The 24,977-nt window shown below is 33.5% G+C and overlaps 1 protein-coding gene and 1 pseudogene across 1 annotated transcript; one reads left to right on the forward strand and one right to left on the reverse strand.

Moving 5' to 3' along the window:
• Positions 1–5,910: 5,910 nt before the first annotated feature.
• Positions 5,911–7,090, reverse strand: LOC127095991 (uncharacterized; annotated as a pseudogene).
• Positions 7,091–17,325: 10,235 nt separating this feature from the next.
• Positions 17,326–22,418, forward strand: LOC127096783 (S-adenosylmethionine carrier 1, chloroplastic/mitochondrial). Its single transcript, XM_051035325.1, has 11 exons — positions 17,326–17,494; positions 17,789–17,893; positions 18,141–18,223; positions 18,739–18,815; positions 19,343–19,433; positions 20,250–20,303; positions 20,380–20,475; positions 20,797–20,886; positions 21,245–21,296; positions 21,730–21,872; positions 21,982–22,418. Exons 2-11 carry the CDS (start codon positions 17,797–17,799, stop codon positions 22,096–22,098), a joined length of 900 nt encoding a protein of 299 aa, XP_050891282.1. The 5' UTR covers positions 17,326–17,494; positions 17,789–17,796; the 3' UTR covers positions 22,099–22,418.
• The last annotated feature ends 2,559 nt before the right edge of the window (positions 22,419–24,977 follow it).

Raw genomic sequence — 24,977 nt, forward strand, 5'->3', positions numbered from 1 at the left:
GGAGTCAAAACAATGAATCTTGTCCATCTTCTACTAACCATACATGCAAAGGCCTAGGTCCATGATGATATAAAGACAAACTACCGTGAAGATCATGCAGAGTCACCCCGACACTGGCAACCACATGCTCACAGGAGGTGTAAAACATGTTCTCCGGTTTCGCGAAGACATTCCACCTTCACATCTGAGTCTGAGTGACATCGTTGACCCCATGGTCACAAGGGACGAAGACATCTCCTTCAGAAATGCTTTCACCAGAAGAAGAAATGAGAACCTACGAAGGAACAACCTAACCTAGTGAACATGTTGAACTTGTCGACGTCCTCATAAATCTCAGAGGAGCCAAAGGCCCAAAGAAATGAAAGTTATTTATTCTCACTCTGAAGTAGGGGTGGCAAAATGGATGGATTGGATGGATATGGATTGGATCGTTAATAGATGGATCAAAACAACCCATTAGTCCATTAACAATCCACTAAAAGTTTTTTAAAAATATCAAATCCAATCCATCCATTAAGAATAAAATCCATCTAATCCATCAATTATCATATTTTTATTGGATGGATATCCATCCATCCATTTATTTTTTTTGAAAAAAATCACTTATTTTTTTGAAAAATTTATTTTTTTCAAATTTTATTTTATTTTTTTTAATAAAACAATATCAGTTTTTTTTCGAGAAAAATCAATTATTTAAAAAAAACATATTTTTGTATTTTCGAAAAAAATAATTTAAAATTCATTTTTTTTATTTTCGAAAAAAAATAATTTTTTTATATTCGTAAAAAATAAAATTTTCGAAAATAAAATCAAATTTTGGTATTTTTCAAAAAAAATTATTTTTAAATTTTTGGAAAAAATCGACTTTTTGTATTTATTTTTCAAAAAAAATATTTTTTAATATTTGAAAAAAATTGTTTTTTTAAAATTAGATAAAAAAATCCATTGGATCATTAAAATGTGTTGGATGGATTGGATCAATCCATGCTTATAAATGGATGGATTTAATTCAATCCATTAACTTAATTTTTATGTAGTGAATGAATTGGATGGATTGGATGAATTTTGTCTTAATGGATCCAATTGTCACCCCTACTTTGAAGGTCAGTGCAATGACTTGGTTTGAAGGGTTGATAAACAAATCAATTAACTTCTAGGGAGATCTTCATAGGTCGTTTTCTGCTCATTTCATAACATCTCGAAGGTAACCGAAATTGGTGGAAAGCTTGGGCTTGATTAGGCAGAAAAATGATGAATTACTATGGTCTTATATCAAAAGGTTCAACAATACGGTCATCCCAGTCAAAAGTATCGTTAACGAAATAAATAAGTGTTTTTTAAGTCTCAGACTGCGGTCTAATTTTATGGAAAACATGGGGCTAAAAACCCCGAAAACTTACGAAAATTTGCTGGAAAGAGCTGAAAAATACATACAGTACGAGGAAAAAATAGTCGTAAGTAGAGCAATCTATCGAGGAAATTCAGAAAAGGCCAAAGACAAGAGGGAAAATGAAGGACCAAGACAAAGTGTAGAGTGGAGGAACCAAGGGATAAAACACCTATGAATAGGTTAAGAGAACATTCTATAGAAATGCATCAGCGTAAAGTTTTGAGGTAACATGTAGAAACTGTGAAGCAGATCCGTGACCATCCAAACATCGATAAGTCTCGGTATTTCCATTTCCACAAAAGCAATTGGTGTAATACCGAGGAATGCATACAACATAAAGACATGGTCCACAAAGGAATAATGTTAAGGTTCCCCAACCAAGACAAAGACATATCCAAAGAAAAGAGATTAGGTGAAGGAAGTTCGTCTAAGGAGAGATGTGAAGTGGCCTAAGTAGCCAAGAAAAAGTAGATTTGGTGAAAGGAAAATGAAAGAGATATCAGAGGCATATACAGCTTTAGAAGAGTTTTATGGAATGGGAAAGAATTCACATTCCCGTGAACTTCGAAGGAGAGTTACTCCAATCTTGGGAAGACTTTGCCATCAACATCATAATAAAACATAAAGAGATAATGTTTTGTGAAAGATATGAAGTCGAACCTGATATAACTTCATTAGAAGGAATCTCATTAAGAACCACATGAGTGGTTTCAAAAGGCTTCTCATGTAACATCCTAAACCCCAACTCTTAATATAAGAGATATTTTTCACTAATTAGGGTGTTACTCAAAACAAAACATGCACTTCATAAAAAAACTTTAAACTCGTAGTAGAAACTTGAATAATCCTCATAACATCAAATAATAAATTAAAACAATCACTTAACAAATATAAACTCCAAATGAAAACTCAAAACAAATAATGCATATGTTCCCAATGTTATAACTAGAGCAGATAAAACCGACTAAAATAGCAATAAATATAAAATAAATGAAGAAAGCTCCAAGGTCGTCTTCCACTCATAAGTGACTACGCTTGCCGATTATTTGTACAACAATTGCACAAAGGCAACAAAACAAACAAGAAAAAGGTGAGAATACACCTTACAAATGATAACGATAAAATTTAGCAACATGATGGTAAATATCGATAATCACAAACACATCATTCAAATAAAACACAATCAAAGCTCAAATACTGATGCAAATGCTAATACCACCAACTCCTTCATCAAAAATGCATGTGGTACCCGGTTTTTGGGGTCAAAGGTGTATTACTGATGGCCCATGTCTCCAATTCCTCTTGAATCGTGTCTCTCTCTAGATGTGGGACTATCATAGTCTCTCTATGAACTAGATCATCACTAGACCGAAGTTATACCTAACTTTAAAATATATGCATGCATGACCATGAATAAAAGTAAGCATGCAAATCATCAATCATAAAGACATCATCATCATAATAACATCATCATCATAATAACATCATCATCATTGTCATAAAAAAACATCATCATCATAAGGTTTCAATCTTGAACAAATATGTTGTCAATCACATGCTGTCACTGTAATCCCTTCGGGTTATTAATCTCTAAAATCGTCAATCACAGGTTGTCACTATAATCCTTTCAAATTACTAATCTCCAGAAATACAATTTTTAAAATATATTTATTTTTCATCAAAAAAATTAAAGTTATCTTATTACTAAAAAAAACTCTAATTCGTCAAAATTTGTCAAAATTTTATTATCTTAGTCACAACTCATCAGAATTCTCAAAAAAACTCAAAAACAACTTAATACCTCTCATTTCTCAAAATGACTCTAGAGTATCCTAAAAGTACTCTAAAGTATTCAAAAGTGCTCTAAAGGCAACTCTTCACAAGTGATAACTCTACCAACTATAAGGGCTGACAGTTTAACTCAATTTACTCGAAAGTGAGCCTAAGGTTCCCAAAATGTTATCGACGTCAAAGATTGCTCAAAAATCTTGAAACTTTATTATATTATTTATAACTCAAAAGAGTTCTCAAAAAGTTCAAAAACCGCTCATAACATCTCTCAACTCTCAAAATAATTTAAATAGTTCCAGGGAGTTCTCAAGGGAACACTAAACAACTCGATAAAAAAATTTGACAACTCTAGGATGACCATTGAGTATTCAAAGTACTCGAAAATGTCCCACTGACAGTTTTCATAAGTGATAAGTTTACTGAATTCCTTAGAGACTGACGGTTTCACTCAAAATAATAATAAAATTAACTCTAAAATAATGATTTTGCCTCAACTTATCAAAAAGGTTACTGACAAGAAAATTGCTCAAATTTCGCCAAACTAACTCTCAAACTCGAAAACCGTCACCTGCCTCCAACATTTGCCCCGTACAGCCCCAATCGTACAACCCTGTCGTACATCCCTGTCATACATCCTCTCAGTACAACCTCTCCGTATAGCATCAGTCGTACAACCCCATCCATACAACCCCTACTCAAATTTTCTATTGTTTCGTTAAAAAAAATCAATTTTAAGAAAATTTTGTTTTCTGATATTTGGAAAATTTTAGGGAAAACACATAGTTAGGTCCTTAGAAATATTTGGGAATACACATCATAAGGTTTCTACAAAAATAAATTTGGTAAAACAACACGAACAAATAGGGTAGCTCAAATTTACAGACAAAATCCAAAACTCTAAAATATGATCACTAATATATGCAAAATTTCACAGTAATAGAATCACAATCAACAACAAAAATTGTTAAACCTACAAAGAATAACACTTTATTTAGCGTAGGAGATTTGTCCCAAATTCCCTTTGGTCTTTAGAGCAACTCAAACAAAACAAAACCACAAAATTCATCGGTCGTGCCAATAAGGTTTTACCCAAATCTTATTTGACCAAACAATTCATAAATAGTAAGAAATAGGGGAAATAAAGCATTATCCATGGCACTGATGGGAGTATAAGGAACATGTACCATCTGGCTGCCCAATTGATCAATCAATAAGGAAACCCCCTACCTCAAAAATTGAAGATTTCTAGTCAAACCTTCATGTTCTTAGGAGAATTACTCTCCAACTCTGCGTATTTCAAACCTTCATATTGACAGTTTTTCAATTTTCTAATTTTTTTCACGTTACCCTACTTGTGTCTATCACTTCTATAATTTATACTAAACTAAATATCCCAATTGGATTTTACATCCCTCACACTTCCACTCTCCTCTAAGTGTGAATTTCTAACGTGAAATCTTAATTTCTATTTTATTCTAAAAAAAAATATTTTTTCTAATGTCACACTATTATTTTATTTAAATAAAAAATGCACTTAAATAATTATTATAAAAATATAAATTATCTCTGATAATTTAATCTTATTTTATTTTTCTACTCTCAAACTCTATATTCCCAGTAATTATTAAATTACTTAAATACTCCAAAATCCCTCAAAAACACCAAAATAACACAAATAACACACATAAATACTTCAATAATTAAATAAAATATTTAATTAAAAACCATGATATTACAACCACTTGAAGGAATCTCCTTGATAACCACATGAGTGGTTTCAAGAGGGTTATCCCACTCTGAAGGGGCCACATGCAATTTGGTTAAGAGAATTCCAAGGAGATGATTATACCAATTAGGAAGTGAAGGCCACCAATCTCATTTTATGCAATTTGGTTTTTAAGTTGCATGCAATTATGTTTGGTGAAGAGGTGAGGTGTGGTGTAACCTCGACTCTACCTTTTGCAATTTCCGTTCTCCATAGTGTGGTTAATAATCCTGGGTCTAATAGTTCTTGGGTGAGGCATGATGATTAGGATTGTTAAAAAACAGAGAACCGAATTGAACCGAGAATTGAAACAATATGTCGTTAAATAACCAAACCATTCTTTTTAGTTAATGAATTGAACCAAAGCTTTCCAAACAATTCAATAACCAAAATAAAGTGTGGCGAGATGAATCGAACAACATTAAATTAAACAAGGTCGGAATTATTTGACTAGTTTTGAAAATTGTATCCAAAATTCAATTTTAGTGATAATATTTCAGCTATTAATATTTCAACTATTAATAGACGGAATATTTAATAAACTAAATAGTAGACCAAATATTTAATAAACTAAATATTTAATAATTATTTAATCTTTAATAAACTAATTTATCATTCAAAGTTGAAATATTAAGTAATTTATTAAATATTGAAGCACTTATTAATATATATTAATATTGCAATGTAGTAATTAAATGGATTGGTTGTCCTAGTAGAAAGACAATCCGTTGTAATTGCACAAGTCATGGGTTTGATCACTCTTGGGACTAAATTTTGAATTTTTGCCTTCTAAGATTTAAGACAAAAAAAAACACTTGCGTGGAATTATAGAGACTAAACAAATAGAAAATAAAAAAAAATGTCACGTTAACTACATTAGCCACATCATCTTTTTTTTAAAGGAAATTTAACATTAGAGACTAATCCCAAAATGAAATCAATTGTTAGGAACCATTCACAAAAATTACCTATGTTGAAACTTGATTGGAATTCTTACATCAGATGGCGTAAGAGACAATCTTGGGATAAACACTTTCTCACTGATATTACTTCCTGTAATAACTTTTCCTTTAAGTATGTATTTTCTCATCCTTGTTATAATCAACCTAGTTCCATTACATAATCTCAATTTCTGATCTATATTTCTTAGTAACATAACTAGAACTCCCACTTTCAATTTCAACTTGTGATTTGGAAGTCCTAATGCACTAATTATGTCTTAATATTCTAGAGTGTGTACATCATCTACTGCATTGTCGTCTACGTTGTGTGAATAAGGAGTATCATAACTCAAATATGTTTTCTCTTCGCCTGCTATTAAATCCAACATATAATCATTAATAGTATCTATAATTGAATTTTTAGGAGCTAATATTTCTTTATTTTGGAAATATGATATGTCATTCATGTTTTCTAAAATATTGGGATATGTGCAGTTGACAATAGCAGCAAGAGGATCACTAGTACTTCGAATTAGTAAATCATCAGGGATATCAAGAATTATGTCCACATCATTACTTTCTCCAATAATTCCATCACCAACTCCCAACACCTATTCAGAAAATAACTTTCTTTGTTCAAATTCTGAACTTGAAACACCAGATAAAAGGCTCATACTTTTAGTTAGCGTAAGAACCTCGCAAAAATTTCAAAGAGGAAGAGAATTAATGGTAGCAAACACGACTTCCTGTCTAGTACCTTTGGGTATTACTGGTAGAATTTGTCTGAAATCTCCACCAAAAACAACAATTTTTGAACCAAAAGGAAGGAATTTATTTTCTTTCTTATCAGATGACAAGATATCTCTAAGAGTTTGATCCACAACTTTAAAGCAATGTATGTGCATCACAGGTGCCTCGTCCCATATGATTAGATTTGTCTTTGATATTAAATATTCCAATGGAGTTTTTGGTTTTATAGAACATGTTGAAAAATCGTCAACATTTAGAGGAATGCAAAACCTTGAATGTGATGTTCTACCTTCGGGTATTAATAGTGCAAAAATCCCACTTGACGCAACTATTATAACTATCTCACCCTTTGATCTTAAAGCAACTGCGACTGCCCTCCAAATAAATGTCTGTTTGTTCCCTCATAACCATAAAGAAAAAAACACCATGCTTGTTTTCATTTACTCTTGTCATAATAGTGGCATACACTTTGTGTTGATTAGAAGTATCAAGGTCCATATGAAACAGTGCAGTGGGAAAACAGATTGCAGTGATGTTCATATGGAGAAGATGGAAAACAAGGATTATCCAAGAAGAAGAAGAAGAAGAAGAAGAAGATAACAAAAAGTTTGTTATTGAAAAACTAACTGTGTAAAACAGAATGTGATTGGCTATTTATATTACATTATCCACACTATAAGGATATAAAAGGAAAAGCCATTAAATATATATACATGTGATATGTAGATATCAGTTAATAGCCCCCCTCAAGTTGGGCAGTGGATGGTACAAACTCCCAACTTGACCAAACTGTTCTTCAAGGATGGTGAATGAAGAGGTTTAGTAAAAATATCTGCTAACTGGTTATGTGTCGAAATAGGAAGAAGATGAATAATTTTTGAATTGATCTTTTCCTGTATGACGTGACAATCCAATTCAATGTGTTTGCTACGTTCATGAAACGTAGGATTATGCGCTAAGTAAACTGCAGACTTACTGTCACAAAACACAGATGCAGGCTGCTCAAATTGAACCAGGAAATCTTGAAATAGGAAATGTAACCATTGTAATTCACAAGTGATAGAAGCTAACGCACGATACTCAGCCTCAGTGGAAGAACGAGAAACCGTGTGTTGCTTTTTTGGATTTCCAGCATAATAAAGAGGAGCCTAACATAACACAGTATCCAGTTACTGATTTCCTGGTATTAGGGCATCTAGCCCAGTCAGAATCAGCAAAGCCAAAAAGCTGTAATTTGTTATTGGAGGAGAAGAAAATGCCTTTGGCTGGGACATATTTGAGGTACCTGAGAATTTGAATGGCAACCTGATAATGAGGAGCACGTGGCTTGGATACATATTGACTCACATGTTGTACAACAAATGCAATGTCAGGGCGGGAGTTGGTGAGATAAATCAACCTGCCAATTAACCTTATATATACAGAAGGGTCTTCTAACACATTGCCTTCATCAACTGATAATTTCAAGGTTGGGTTGAAAGGAACTACAAAAGGTTTTGCTGCCAAGAGGCCAGCATCTTCCAAGAGTTCAAGAACATATTTTCTTTGATTAAGAAAAATTCCAGTAGGGGATCTAGCAATCTCAAATCCTAAAAAGAAACGTAGCTGACCAAGATCTTTAATTCGAAACTTTTGATTCAAGAGGTGTTTGACCTGTTGCATTTCAGACAAGTTATTACCTGCCAATACCACATCATCTACATAGACCAATAGTGCAATGAATTCATGTTTGAATTTCTTAACATAAAGGGAATGGTCAGCCTGAGATTGTATGTATCCAAGAGAAATAAGGAAAGTGGATAGTTTGGAATACCATTGCCTGCTGGCCTGTTTGAGGCCATATAAAGACTTCAACAGTTTGCACACCTTAGATTCATCATATCCAGATAAACCAGGAGGGAGAGTCATATATACCTCTTCATGTAAATCACCATGAAGGAAAACATTGTTCACATCTAGCTGTTCTAAGTGCCAACCTTTAACAACAACTAATGATAAAAGAACTCTGACTGTAGTAATCTTGGCTACAGGAGAGAATGTGTCAAAGTAATAAATACCCTCCATTTGTGTATACCCCTTTGCCACCAGTCTGGCTTTAAATCTTTCAATGGAGCCATCTGCCTTATGCTTGATTTTATAAACCCATTTGCATCCTATGGGTGTTTTTCCATGAGGTAGATCAACAATCTGCCAAGTATGGTTTTCCTCAAGGGCAATCAACTCTGCATCCATTGCCTTCTTCCAACAGTCATGTTTATTGGCTTGGTTAAAGGTCTTTGGTTTAACATGAGAGGATATGGCAAGGCAATAGTGTTTATAAGAGGGAGAACAATGATCATAAGTCAACACAGAGGATAAGGGATATGCAACAGTGGAAAGTTTTGGTTTGGTTTTAAGAGAGATAGGAGAATGATGTATGGTGTTATAACAATGGTAATTTGCAAGATAACTTGGAGGATGAGAAACTCTAGTAAAATTTCGATTATGTAACATTTCAGCATTAGTTTCTGGCTCTGGTTCAGGTAAGGGAACATGTGGTTCTTCAGTGGTAGCAGGCTGTTGTGTTGTGGTGGGTACAGTAGAGGAAACAGTTGTAGCAGGGCAAACATGGGATTATCCATTAGGTAAAGATAAAGGTGTTAAAGAAGTTATGATAGGAATAGTTTGATTATCAGACCTATGTGCATCCAACAAAGTGCTAGAGTGAGACATTTGTGAAAAGTCATTCATGACAGGTTGTAAGTTTGGACTGATGTGGGACTGGTCATTCATGACAGGTTGTAAGTTTGGACTAATGTGGGACTGGTCATTAATTACCAACTGCTGAGGTGTATCAACAACAGGCTGTATACGGGGTTGAGGTGAAATCCTGTCATGAGTTATGGAAGAGGAAATAGGTTGGATAGGTGGATCATCATAGGTGGGACAGGCCATGAGAGTTGTGTTTTCAGGTTCAGGTGCAGATGTATTAGGGGTTTTAAAGGGGAAGTATGTTTCATAAAAAACTACATGTCTAGACACAAAGATATTATGGTGTTGTAAATCATAGAGAATATATCCCTTAGTCCCTTCCTTGAAACCAAGAAAAACAGCTTTTCTAGCTCTGTGTGCAAATTTGGTTCTGTGAGCTTGTAATGAAGTAGCATAGCTTAAACATCCAAAGGCTTTTAAGTGAATGAGAATGGGAGGATGTTTATGTAGCAATTCATAAGGACTTTTGAGTTGCAGTAGGGGAGTAGGAAGGCGGTTTATGAGATGTATAGCATGTGGATACAGAAATTCCACATGTTTAATGGAATTGAAGAGTGAAACAAAAGGGTTCTAGCTACATTTAATATGTGTTGGTGCTTCCTCTCTACTACCCCATTCTGTTGGGGTGTTTCAACGCATGAATTTTGGTGAATGATACCTTTAGATAGAAGGTAATTAGTAAGGGCTATAAACTCGCTTCCATTGTCAGATCTAAGGCATTTTAAGGAAGTTTTGAATTGAGTCTCAATGTATGCTATAAACTGTATTAAGCTATTCTTTGTTTGATCTTTGGTTTTGAGGAATATAGTCCATGTATACCTAGTATAATCATCAACCAAGGTTAAAAAATATATATGTCCCAATGTAGAGGTGGTGGCAAAAGGCCCCCATAAGTCAGCATGTAGTATTTCAAAAGGAAAGGAAGTAACAGTAGTGCTGTTAGGAAATGAAAGTTTCTTTTGTTTGCCAAAATGACAAGAATCACATGGAGTATTATTGTGTACATGAGGGATAAAAGGGAAAGCTTTGGAAATCTATTTTAAACCATCATTAGATATGTGGCCTAATCTTATGTGCCAAAGATTACAAGAGGAAGCAACATTGGAAATGAAGGGCTTGTGATTGAGGAGTAGCATCAAGTACATACAGTCCTCTTTGCAGGTTAGCTATACCAATCACTGCCTTGGAATGGTTCTGCAGAATGGTACAAGAATTAGCAGTGAAGTTAACATGACAATCATTGCTATTGACAAGTTTAGCAATGGAGAGTAAGTTGACATGGAAAGTGGGAATGTAGAGGACATTATGAAGAGTGAGGGTGGGAGATAAAACTATGCTACCAGACATATAAGCAATAATTTGAGAACTATCTGGTAAACTAACATGGACTGGAATTATGTGTTTATATGATTCAAAGGAAGCTAAGTCATTTGCAATATGGTCTGTTGCACCAGTATCAAATATCCATAGATTAGGGTTCTTACCATGATCATTGTAAGCATGAGAATTTAGGCCAAATGGGGATGAGGATATGGAGTTGGCTTGAGGTGTGAGTTGGGACTGTTGGATTAAGGCCAAAATATTGTTGTATTGATCTTGTGTAAAACCAAAACTTGGTTGAGATTCGTCTGGCCCTGCATGAACGGATGCAACAACATTCTGATTTGAAGTATTAGAAGATTGGTTTTTACCTTTGCCTTTGAAGCCAGGTGGATATCCATGCTTGAGGAAACAGGTCTCAACTGTGTGATTAGTTCTCCCACAATGTGTGCAAACACGATTGTGTCCTCGAGCTCCACCTTGTGGCTTGCCTCTGAAAAATTGACCATTCTTGCCATTAGCATGTGCTGAATGAGAACTTTGAAGTTGAAATACAGTTGCTTCTTCGACGGTTGAAACAGTGGGAATGGCCATGGATGATCCTGCATAGTTTATCTCCCTTTCTTGTTGAATCACCAATGAAAAGGCTTTGTCAATGGTGGGAAGGGGCTGCATCATTATTATTTGGGATTTGGAATGTGTAAACTTTTCATTCAATCCTTTAGGAAACCTGATAACATAATCTTGCTCTCTGTAATTTTTGATTGAATCAATGGCACCACAAGAACACGGTATTGCGCAAGAACATGCTAGAACGGGACGATAATTCTCGAGTTCATCCCACATGACCTTCAATTGAATGAAATAGTTTGAAACATTAAGGGAACCTTGACGAAATTTGTATAAATCTTCTTGAATATCTGAAATGCGGAAAATATCACCTTGTGAAAAACGGAGCTGCAAATTCTTTCATACGCCAGCTACGCTTTCGATCCACAACACAGACTTAGCAATAGATTCAGAAATAGAACGGTGAATCCATGCCAGAACCATTGTGTTGCACCGAATCCATGAGGCGTATAGGAGATCAGAAACAGGAGGTTTTGTGAGTGTACCGTCGACGAACTTATCCTTGTTCTTAGAGATTACGCAATGTGCATCGATCTCGCCCAAGTATGATAATTTTTATCATCAAGAGGTGTAACGAGGACAATTGATGGATTTTCATTCAGATGCAGGTAATACAGATTCGACGAATTTGTGGAAAAATCGGTGAAGCTCTGGTTAGCCATGGAAACCGAGATTCGGAGGAATCAAGAATCTGTAAAAAAAAAAGACCAGAAATGCAGTGGGTTGGGGAAGGGCAATGGCTACCAGTGCTGGTGAGGCTCTGATACCATATCAAGGTCCATATGAAACAGTGCAGTGGGAAAACAGATTGCAGTGATGCTCATATGGAGAAGATGGAAAACAAGGATTATCCAAGAAGAAGAAGAAGAAGAAGAAGATAACAGAAAGTTTGTTATTGAAAAACTAACTGTGTAAAATAGAATGTGATTGACTATTTATATTACATTAGCCACACTATAAGGATATAAAAGGGAAAGCCATTAAATATATATACATGTGATATGCTAGATATCAGTTAACAAGAAGTCATAGTTGACATTCCATTGAAAATTCATACCATCATGTTGAAATGCATGTTCTTTTATTGTTTTCAGACTATCAACAAATTCAAAAGGGATTTTTGTCTTGTCTATTTTAAATTTCTTAGGAGGGTTAAAATCAGGAGGTTCTATAAATAGGTAAAAGTGATCTTTCAAAATAATTCCAAATTGTCCATGGCAAAGTATAAAAGAAAAATCCAAGCACCAAATCGAATTCTAAAGAAGTCACGCAAAGCAGCCCGACCACGTCTAAAATAGACATCGTCTTTAACCCGTTCAACTAAGACTTCAAACTCATTGTGTTTTTGATCAATTAAATTAACATATCGATAAACTTCATTCTTGAAATCCTCCACAAACAGTCGTGGTAAAATTACAGCATCCTGTATAAAATTCCCATATTATTACCAACATATATAAACTTTAGCTAGTATATAACTTGATAAGTTGATAGAAGAATATACTTACATCATTGTTATTGTATTCAAGATGATAGATACAATATTTTATTCGCAAATCACTTACATGTTTGTCTTCATCAATAATTGGAACAGGACTAATGGAGTTATAAGAATTAAAAATAAAATATTAGTATGTGTATTGGTTGACAAAATACAACTATTACATGTTATAAAAAATAATAATACCATAATATAGCTAATAATCGTCCAAATAATATACTGATTTTACACGTAGTAACAACACAAAATACGACATATTTATTCACACAAAACGATTCATATATTTGCTAAAACCAAAGATCCAACCTGATTTAAAATATTTATATTTATATGTTTGCAAACTATAATATTAAAGATAAACATATATATGCTTGCAAAAATGGATATATCTATATGCTTACAAAATTAAGAAAGGACCGAGGAAGACGTATGTGTTTTTTACAGAATAAAAAGAACATTTCAAACACTGGAGTACAAGAATCGAATCAATTGTATCACTGTTCAGTTTTAAAATCGATAGAGTTTTGCAGTTCTTGTTGAGTTATAGTAGTGAAGATGAGAATGAGTATGTAGATATATATAAAAAAGTTTAATGTAAATAGAGATAGTTAACTAATATGGAATAAGAACTATTGATGGAACAACAAAAAAATTTGTGCAGTAAGAATTAAGTTGATTTTTCATATTGATTGATGTTGTGATAATTAATAATGGGCCTCGTAATTTATGGTCATGTAAATAGAGAGTTAATTAATTTGGAATAAGAAATATTGGTGGAAGAACGAAAGATTTTTATGCACTAAGGATTGAATTGAGTTTTCACATTGATTGCTATTGTGATAGTTAATAACGGGCCGCTTAAATTATGGTCATGTGGGACAGATAATGTAAATAGAGAGAGTTAATTAATTTGGATTAAGAAATATTGATGGAACAATTAAATATTTTTTACAGGAAAGCTTGAATTGATTTTTCACATTGATTGTTGTTGTGATAATTAATAATGAACCTTCTAAATTATGGTCATGTGAGACGACTCTTTGTGCATGGAGGGGATGAGAGGGAAAATTATTTGAGTTTAGTGATAGCCCAAGTTACAAGCTTATATATAATTTATTAAATAATATATCTACTCTATTAGATGAATTTGAAAAATACAATTTTATTTGTATTTGAGACATGATGAAGTATTTTATAATTTAGTTATGGATATAATAATGAATATGCTTAGAGAAATGAGAGAAAATATATAATCTTTTTGTCTTATCTCATCTTTCCTATTTTTATTTATGCTAAATTACCGTTTTTGTCTACTCATAGTTTTGATCCTCCCATTTTGTTTTTAAACAGTTTTGGACCCATTCCAAATTTGATCCAAAAAACATTGATGTGATTTTTTTAACAACATGTCATATTATTTATGGCAGGTCATTAATTAACACAAAATAATTATTTAATTTAAATGTTATATTTATAACTGATGTTCTTTGTTGCCCTATGTTCTTTGTTGCATAACACGTTCCCATCTTCTTTGTTTCACATGGAGTTTGTCATCTTCTTTGTTTCATATCTCAGTTTCACATCTCAGTTTCCCCCATTTGTTTCAACCCTATTCTTGTTTCAATCGTTAAAAGTGTTTCAAGCTATTATGGGTTTTGAGTCTGTGCAAATATCAAGTTCTTCTTCTTATTCTAGGAGGAGAATGATGCACTATTATTGTGGATTGGATTCACCTCTTGTGACTGCGTGAACATCTCAGAATCCAGCACGAAGGTTTTATGGATGTGGATTGTACAAGGTATATCTAAAATCCCTAATTGTTAGTTTGTATGCTCATCTTCTAAATCCCTAAATTTCACATGTTTTTTGTATTATCCAGCTCCAAGGAAGGAAAGGAAGTTCATTTTTTGAATGGTATGATGTGAAAATTTCATACCGTTCACATGAAGTGATTAACTCACTTTTGAAGAAGGTTAATGAATTGAAGAAGAATGATGGTTTAGCTAAGAAGATTGATGTCCAATTCAAAAAGAAGATCAAGATTTTAGTTATTGCTTTGGTTTTATCCCGAGTTTTGATCATCATACTGATCACAAAAAATTTGATGTAATTTTGTTGAACAAATTGTGTTGATGTTAGAATGTTACTATCAGTGTATTGCAATGAGGTTTTGTTGTACTGTAATTTGTTGTAATGTTACTATCAGTGTAATGTTACTATCAGTGTATTGCAATGAGGTTTTATTGTAATGGAATAAATTTGTAATTTTAAATGTTATATTGTAATGAAGTGATGTTGTTATTCTATTTACTGATGCATATTTGTTGTATTCTATTTACTAAGGTTACTACCAATAATGAAGTAGAACAAATTTGTAATTTTAAATGTTATATTTACTGATGCATAATTTTAAATGTTATATTGTTGTATTCTGTCTAATGGTGTTAAGTTGTAATGTGTTAAGTTGTAATGTTAAATGGTATTTGAATGAAGTTAAGTAGTAATGTAAAAATGGTGCATAATGATGTTGTCATTGTAAACTCATTGTATACTATGTGAGAAAACACTAATACTTCATTAATAGATGGTGAATTACAAAGAGTCATAGTATGTTTCATAATAAACATGTGATCCATTATACAAAACAGTCAACCTGATTCTAAAGTAGCCAATACCATTACAACAAATAGTCAACCTAATTCTAAAGTAGCCAATACCACTACACAAAAAAAGGACATTTGACAACAGGTTCTATGAATTATTTTCTTGTGTATGGGGAGCTTGTGATCCTTGTGTCAACATAGTGGTTGATTCTTTTGTTGATGCCTTCCTTTGCTTCTTAGCCTTGGTAACCTTGTTACTACCTTTCGCTAATTGTCGATCCGTCATTATTTCCCCTTTGTAGGTTCTTGAATTGTGTCCTAAAATCTAACAATTTTTACACTTAATAGTGATAAAGTTTTTTTGGTAATACATTGCTTGAAGTTGGTTCATCATTAGCATTGTTTATTTTCTTCTTAGGTCTACCCGGTGCCCTTCTTATAACTGGGGGATTAATTTTTCCCCCATTTGATGCATGCCAGAGTCTTGGGCCATTAGATGGCAGCACAATGTACGAATAAGTTGCCTCGAAGTGTGATTTCTTGAAACATTATGTAGCACAAAGACAATTCAGTTTCAGTACAGGTACGATACACAATAAGTATGTTCAATTCATAATGTAACACAAAGACATTTCAGTTTCAGCATAAGTATACTTAGTTCAGTATGTTCAGTTCATAATACAATAAATTCATATCAGTCCAGCAATGATACAATAAGTTTAGTTCATTTCAGCAAAAATACACTTAGTGCATTTCAGTTCAGCAACAATACATTTAGTGCAGTTCAGTTCAACAACAATACACTTAGTTCAGTTTAACAACAACAGTTGAGAATTCATAATGCACATCACTTTTTGATCAAAACATTTACCTATAATATGGTGACACAAAGGGATCTACTCCAGCCTTGTTGTGTAAAATACAAACAATAACATGAACACATTGTATGCACTCAGAGCCCATTTACGACAATCGCAGTAACATCGTTGTAAATTCAGCTCGAAAGTGTCAATACCATTGGTCACACTAAAGATGTTGAGTGCACCATCTCCATGCCAAGTTGGTGTCCAACCACCGGCTACCCACTTTAACCTTTCTATTACTTGTTCCACCTCAGGATAAATTGTGCCTCTGAATCGACTTATGAGATGTTTTTGCTTCACTATCTGAATTGTTATGTAATATTTTAAACCTTCAAACAAAGTGATGATAGCCTTGTCTTTGTACTCCAATATCGCCATGTTGAACGCCTCACACATGTTATTTACCTCCAAATCACAAAGACTGTCAGTGCAGGATGCAAATCTAGTCTACATAGGAGGTGGTATTTCCGTCATGTCTTTCCATGCATTTTCATTGATATCCTTAAGTTTTTGCATGACTCTTTCCCAATTCGGAACTACGGTTTTCCTAGCTGATTGCCATAGTAATACTTTTATATGTCCACCAGGATACTTCTTCCAATTTTGGTCCCCCATCCCAAATTTGATCCCAAAAACACTATTGTGGATTCTTTTTCTGATTATGTGTGAGTTCATTGTATGACTTGGTATGGGGTTGAAGTTAATTACTTTCTAGGCCATTGTAATAAAAAATATAAAATTAAAATTAATCACAATGGAAGATAAAAAGACATAAAAAAAAGACATGCAAAATGAAAAATCTACAAACAAAAATGGAAGAATCATGCATCACGTTATAACAAAGAACACACCAAGCTATAACGAATAACTTAGGGGTTGAAGACTTACACAATTTAGTAATTTAGTAATGTGATAATTTGACAAAAAAATTAAATAAAGGAAATAAAACATTAATGAGTTTTAATTTGTAGGAGAATAGTAAAAACTAAACTGTTAATTTAACACCCCTTAACTAATGCTAAAGATTTTGCACGTGCGTATAAACCCAGAGAAACCCTCTCAAAACCTCGTCGTTTCAAGCTTCTGCATCTTCTCACTCGTAGAATTTTGTAGTCTGAGAATTTGGTTCGTTAGATCAATATTTGATCTCTGCACATTCTTCACGAGCTTCAAAACTTCGATTCAACTGGTATACTCTTTTTACAACCCATTTACCTACACTGTTCAACTTCTTTTTTGCTCAAACTTTATGCATTTTTATGATTCATTATGCCTATTATCAAATCATGAACTTGAGTTTCCCTCAAAATTCAATTTTCATTTTTACCGTTAAATCTAGTTTTTAGTTTATTTAGTTCATGAAATGAGTGTATGCTTGTATTTAATTTACCTGTTCATCTAAATTTGTTGCGTCAATTTAGTTCAAGAGATTTCTGCTTGTGTGTTTGCTTGCTTATGTTGAACAAATGACTTGTTTATGCAGTTGCATTGATGTTTAAGATGCCTCCTCAAAAGGATCCAGATAAGTTCTTCATGTCTATCAGTAATGGAGAGAATAAGCAATTTGACTATTTACGTGCTTTATATGGTAAGTGTTTTTCGATTTCAGTTCAAGATTGTGTTGGTGTAAGGATTAAAAACTGTAAACATATGATTTTAAAGAAATGACTAGCCTGGTTTTCCTTTCGGCGGCATTATGCATAAGTACTTATATGAATACATTGCTACATTTTTATGCATACACAGTGATCAGTGAAATATTATAAAGTTGTGAGTTGTTAGAAGTAGCAAATTGAAAATCCTTGTGTTGTATGACATACTTATGAAAATTGTAGAGGGTTGCATTGCTGGAGGTGTTGCTGGTGTTGCTGTAGAAGCAGCTTTATACCCCATTGATACCATCAAAACACGGCTACAGGTGAATTCAATGTATTGAGTGAAATTTTTTAATTCTACTTCGTGTGTGTTTATACCCATCAGGTGGGGTTTGGGAGTAGGGCAGGGACTACGAAGTAAGAGAAATGATCAATTCGCAACCTGTCAAACAAGAGGCAGCAGTTGTTGTTTGTAGGTCTTGAAATGCTGTTGTCAGATGCTAATAATGTATCCCCTATTTGGGTGCAGCTTCATTGTGTTAGTTCACATATAAGTTCTAGTTTTATAAATGTTATAATTCTTACTTTATTAGTGACATACACATTATGCTCATTGCTCGTGTATAATCTATTAATTTGGTTGGTCAACATTCACTTGGTGAGGAATGCATAGAGCTTTCTTGCAATGTTTCAAACTCCTAGGAATAAGATTAATAGAATAGCAGTCTTCTAACATTTTTCATTTCATTGTATGTCGTCAAGTTTTGGCTTGATTCTCCCATATCTAATTTTAATAGCACTATCTTTTGATTTTTTATCTTATTTCAATTTATATCAGGTTGCTCGTGCTGGACTAAAAATTGATTTCAAAGGTTTGTATTCTGGATTGGCTGTAAACCTTGCAGGGTCCTTACCGTGAGTAGGCTTTATTTCCGTATACACCTCCTTTTCAATTCATGCTGCATTCATTTCAGTGTTCTTTATCCCGTTCTCTGCTTTTTTCTTAATATGCTTCAACAACTAACATGTTTGAATCAGAGCTAATTAGATATTATAATGTACAGGTCTTGAAACTCAAGCTAAGAAATGTTTTCTTTCAAGCTTTATCGATTAAGAAATGACTGAAAAATTCATTTTCGCACCTCTGTTAGAGTACCGACACTTATGTTTACCACTTATGTCTATATGCGAGTGTACTGTATATTAGCCTGCTGTACAGCGTTATATTTCTCTTGGTTACAGTTAGTTGGTGTCAGTTACTGTTAGTTATGTTTCTAAAAGCTTGTATCTCTGCCGCTAAAACTATGGAGGGCACACCTCACAAATTTCCAATTGCATTGTTTGCTCAAATGTTATTTTTCCTGAAAAGCTGGTTTCGATATTCCCACTGAATTAATTATGTGCAGTGTATGCTTAACTGGCTATTCTTCCTCTCTTGGCAGTGCTTCTGCAATTTTTATTGGTGTGTATGAACCAGCAAAGCAGAAATTGCTGGAGATCTTTCCTGAGAATCTAAATGCTCTGGCTCATATTGTAAGTTGGCTTTCTTAATGATAAATTTGATAGTCTATTCAAATTATGTAGGCACGTCACAAATTTCACCTTTTAATGTTTGTATATCGACATGATAATGTTTAGAGCATTAATTAGTTGAGATAATTAAATCATAGTATACACAAACCAGAATTGACCCAAAACTATCCGAACGTGGCCAAAAACTCAAGAGCGTAGTTCTTTTACAGGCCAACTTTTCTGTTTCAAAAACCATAGACTTACCATGATATCCAAATTTTTTTCGTTATTCAGCAAAGTTATAAGAATTTTTACCAAAATTTGTTTTCAATCATTAGTAATATTTGACAATGGCTTACAGCACGTGCTGACAGTAGACAACTTTTTGAATACCTCAGTCTTCATAGTTTGAGTCAATCATTTAGTTTCACAAGCTCATCTTGAGCAGTAAAAGAGTTTGAGTCAATCATTTAGTTTCACAAGCTCATCTTGAGCAGTAAAAGAGTTTGAGTCTAGGCTTGTACTTGGCTTGAAAGGAGATTTTCTAGTTTGATATGTGCCTATACAACCTATATACATATTTGTGATAGAAATTACATATAAAATTTTGTTGCTCATTTGGCATGAAGTGCACTATTTTTAGTTCTTGTAAGCAAACAAAATTTAGAGTCAATTTAAAGTGTAAACAATAAATACAAATAAAACATGTGAAACTTACAAACGACCTAGCTTGTCCTAAATGATCAGCAGACAGGTATTTTAGCCTAGCACAGAACTGTGAGCAACAATGTTTCTATTATAATTCTTGTTATGATAATATTCCTAATCTGAGTACAGGCTGCAGGTGCTATTGGAGGAGCCGCTTCTTCTCTTGTTCGTGTTCCAACTGAGGTAAGTAATTTTACTTTATACATTGCCAATTATTTTCAGCTTCCTTGAGGTTGAAATTGATTTTGTGACTTTCTAGGTTGTTAAGCAAAGGATACAAACCGGTCAGTTCAAATCAACCTCATCTGCTGTCCGTCTTATCATTGCTAGTGAGGGTTTTAAAGGTCTTTTTGCGGTATGTATTAATTTCATGTCATTGATGACCATTTAATTTGCCGTTCCTCAATTTTGAGGTAACGTATGATATTTTCTGCTACAAAATATTGCTCTAGTAGGTAATACTTATTCAATTTCCCTTGCTGGTGAAAAGAACGTTCACAATGGTTTATATAAGAAAGATGAGATATGATGTTGTATGCAGGTTGTAGGATAATGATAATGCATTTACTTTTTTTCTTACTGCCATTTTAAGTTCTACTTGAGTATTATATATATGCTGACTTGGGTTGTTATTTTACCTACCTTGACCTGTACTTTTGTTTTTGAGTGATTGTAGGGATATGGATCTTTCTTATTGCGAGATTTACCATTTGATGCTTTAGAATTGTGCATCTACGAACAGCTCCGTATTGGGTATAAAGTAGCGGTAAGCTTAAATTTGAAGTACCTATTATTCTTTATGTATTTTTATGAAGGAAGCTTCAATTTCAAGTCATCTTTAAAATGGGAAGCATTCTGTTTCATGTAAAACCGTAGTTTGGCTGGTGTGAATATAAACGTTCACATCCTTAAAGAAACAAAATTTTCACATCTTTAAGATTGTTTGTGGCATGATTGTGTTAAAATTCTCTCACTCCTTAGGATGTCTCTTTGTGCATAAACTTTTTAAGAATAATATTGTTTTGATGCTTCTCTTTTGTTTTCTGCTCAGTTCTAATTGTGTTTCTATCCACCAATAGAACCTTGTTGAAGTGCTCAATAGTTTCTGAACTTGTTTTTTGCAGGCAAAAAGAGATCTGAATGATCCAGAGAACGCTATGATTGGAGCTTTTGCTGGTACTTCTACTTCAGAATGATTATAAATTTTCTAGTGAAGTATTTTAGAATTCCTTATAATATGTTTGAATAAAATTTCTTTAAACAAAACAAGTGTGCAGTGAAAGGAACGACACGACACTCTTCCCTTCATTCAATGTGCTTTGAATGCAAAAAAATGCAGCATTTTTATTCAACACAATCTCAAACACGCTATTAATTTCTGTGCCTCAGCTGCATTTATGTTTACTATTCTTCAAATTCATGACAACCTTGTGCTGCTGAATTAACGGGCTATTAAATTCTACTTATATGTTACTGTATTTATATTCAGCATTGTTACTGCCAAATTTAGCTTCGAATCGGTCTTTTTTCTGTATATTCTTTTCAGCCATGCTTAATATAATGCCCGGCTTTTGTTGGAAACTGAGAATGATAAATTAAATACTTACAGCTGCAATAACTGGAGCAGTTACAACTCCACTTGATGTAATAAAAACCAGATTGATGGTTCAGGGAACACAAAAACATTACAATGGCATATGTGATTGTGTTAGGACAATAGTTAAAGAAGAAGGAGCTAATGCTCTTTTTAAGGTATGCTTATGCTATTTTTTGAAACTTAGATTAACACACTACTCATTATTTGCATTCTTAACTTTCTTTTAACCATACAGCTTTCTAAAAAGCCTAAAACTATTTGCAGGGTATTGGGCCAAGAGTATTGTGGATAGGAATAGGTGGTTCAATATTTTTTGGCGTTCTTGAGAAGACAAAGAAAGTTCTTGCTCAGAGGAACCCTCAAACTGATGCTGAGAAGTGAGTTATTATCAAGTCATGCTTAAGCTGAAGATGTTGCAGTGCATGGAGTCACTTCTTTTCTTGTTCAACTTCTTTCTCTCCTTCATCCCTCAATTAGAATTTGGGCTGCAATTATAAAGCCTGAGTAAATTTGGGCCAATCTGGAGCTTTCTCTCAAAGGCTAACAAAGCACAAATGTAAATTCATTTTTTTCTTCTAGAAAATGATTTATTTTCCATTCAAACACAACTGAAAAAAAAATTCTTAAAGAAATGTTCTATGTTGTTTAAGAGATTTGAGATTAACAAATTCAAAATTAATATTTACACAATTTTCTTTTAATATGAATTATCATACTATTGCGGCTAGAAACTCAGTTTCCATCTTGTTTTTCAATATAATCTTTTATAATTTTCATTACGAAAAAATATCTCTTGCTTGTCGAGAGATGTGAAAACTAGAAGATTTTTTTTTAATAAGATGAATAGTTGTTGCATTTATGGGAGTTAGCTATAAAGAATCTTAAACATGAAAAAACAAATAGGTTATCAACAACAAAGTTCTTGCAAATTAATCTTGTCTTGTTCATTCAAATTTATAGGATGATATTTTTCAATTAGAGTTATAATTATAATTAAGAGGCAAAATGCATCTTCAAGTTAGCAAAATCAAAGAATACAAAAAGTCATCTCGATTTTTCATATCTTGAAACTTTAACTAGTTTGGATGTAGAAAATATCATTTCTTCATCTTTTTCATTCTATAGTGATCGTGTCTTAGCTTCATAATAGATCAAGGCAAGGCAACATCCAAGTAATGTCAGTCTACTAAGGTAATTGTAAAAAAAAAAGGTTTTAGTATCTCGAAAACTTTAGATGTTCTGAGGTCATGCACTAGAAATACATTTTATATTCAATGATGTTGAATTGTAATTTCTTGTGTTGAAGTAGGTTACTCGACAGAATAAAGAAGTGTCGAATCACCTAGTGTATTGAGTTATGTTAGTGTGTCGAAGTGTCGAAGCATGTTGCTTCACACATGATTTCGACTTAGGCCTATTTTTTAGTAGTGTTAACTATTTTGGAATTTTATAGTTTCGGGTTTTGACTTGAGGTCCAAGTTAACCTAAATCTGTAAATAGAAGAAGTAACCCTTATTCTTGTAATAAAGTGAATAAAGTATTCATAACATTTGTAATTCACAGTATTTTGCAATTGCAAAGTGAATAAGAAGTTTTCTACAGTTTGTGGACAGAGAGAAACTCTACAGGATTTAATTTTTCTTCTCCTTCATCGCTCTTTACTTTCTTTTCTTTCTCCATTGTTCTTTTCTTTTATTGTCATTGTGTGGGTGATAACAATCTTGTTCATCAAGATTGATTGAAATTCCCCATAGATTGTGGTGGATTTCTAACATCTGGTATCAAGAGCTCCTAGTTTAAACGATTCGTGGGATGAAAATCACCATGACAACGAATCATCCAAACGGGCATTTTCCAGTAAATCTTCTGATTCTCAAGAACAACAATTATGAGAATTGGTGCAAGCAGATAAAAGTTGTGTTCTGTTATCAAGATCTTTGGGATCTTGTAAAGGAAAAAGTAGCAACGCTTGCAGAAGATGCGACAAATCAAGAAAAGGCCGCACATAAAGAATTAAAGAAGAAAGATTATAAAGCTCTCTTTATAATACATCAATATGTTGATGCATATAACTTTGAAAAGGTTAGTGATGTAGAGTCAACGAAAGAAGCATGAGAAATTCTGGAGAAATCGTTTAGAGGCGCGGAGAAGGTGAAAGAGGTGAGATTACAAACTCACAAAAGAATGTATGAATTGCTTCAGATGAAAGACAATAAAAGCATAACTGATTTCTTCACCAAGGTTATGAAACTGGTGAATCAAATTAAGGTATGTGGAGAAGTGTTGACATCAAGATCTGTTGTTAGAAAGATCTGGAGGTCGTTGGCTCCAAAGTTCGACCATGTGGTAGTATCCATAGAAGAGTCGAAAGATTTTTCAAAATTGACAAAGGAAGCGATTCAAGGGACGCTTGAATCTCACGAACAAAGAATGGCTAAAAGAGCTGCAGGAAAGTCGAAGAGTGATATGGATTTGCAGGCGCAATCAACAAAAGAAAGGAAACGCAAAGGAAGTTGTAATAGCAACAAAGGCAGAGGAGGCTACAACAGTTCGACTTGTTGAAATCGGCAAGAAGGAAACTGGTCGAATCATAGAAAACCCTGGAACCAAAGCAACCAAAGAGGTGGTGTTGCATGTAAAGGAAGAGGTGGTGGTCAAAAGCCAGACAAGAGTCACATTCAGTGTTATAATTGTCAGAAGTATGATCATTATTCTAGTGATTGTCTAGAAAAACAGAAGAATCAAGAAATTTGTGCAAAGTTGGCGAAACATGAAGAAGAAGAGACGTCGTTGATGGTTACAACAAGAGATAAAGAGAGATTCAAGGACCAATGGTACTTGGACTCAGGATGCTCATCACACATGTCTTGAAGGAAAGATTGGTTTTTCAACATAAAACCCTAAATGAAGAACATGGTGAAATTTGTAAATGACAACACTCTAGCAGCTGAAGGTGTTGGTGATGTTTTGATTATGAGGAAAGATGCCAAGAGGTCAGTAATTTCAAATGTGTTGTACATACCAGGCATGAAGAGCAATTTTCTCAGCATATGACAGTTAGTAGAAAAGAACTACAAGGTGTCGATCAAAGACAAGATGATGAGAGTTCTCGACTCAAATAGAAGGTTGATCTTGAAGGCTCTAATGTCTCAGAATAGAACCTTCAAGATTGAACTAAATGTGATGAAGCATAAGTGCCTTACAACAGAAGCCAACATAGATGAATGGATATGGCATTATAGGCTTGACCATCTCAATTT

This window comes from Lathyrus oleraceus, chromosome 6 (assembly GCF_024323335.1).
Source record: "Lathyrus oleraceus cultivar Zhongwan6 chromosome 6, CAAS_Psat_ZW6_1.0, whole genome shotgun sequence".
Taxonomy (NCBI): domain Eukaryota; kingdom Viridiplantae; phylum Streptophyta; class Magnoliopsida; order Fabales; family Fabaceae; genus Lathyrus; species Lathyrus oleraceus.

What these genes read in the sequence shown, in the direction of transcription:
- LOC127096783 (XM_051035325.1), top strand. Translation starts at nt 17,797, where the DNA reads ATGTTTAAGATGCCTCCTCAAAAGGATCCAGATAAGTTCTTCATGTCT. An exon ending in CCATCAAAACACGGCTACAG is followed by an intron (nt 18,224 to 18,738) that starts GTGAATTCAATG and finishes AATTTATATCAG; the next exon opens with GTTGCTCGTGCTGGACTAAA. An exon ending in GTTTTAAAGGTCTTTTTGCG is followed by an intron (nt 20,476 to 20,796) that starts GTATGTATTAAT and finishes GAGTGATTGTAG; the next exon opens with GGATATGGATCTTTCTTATT.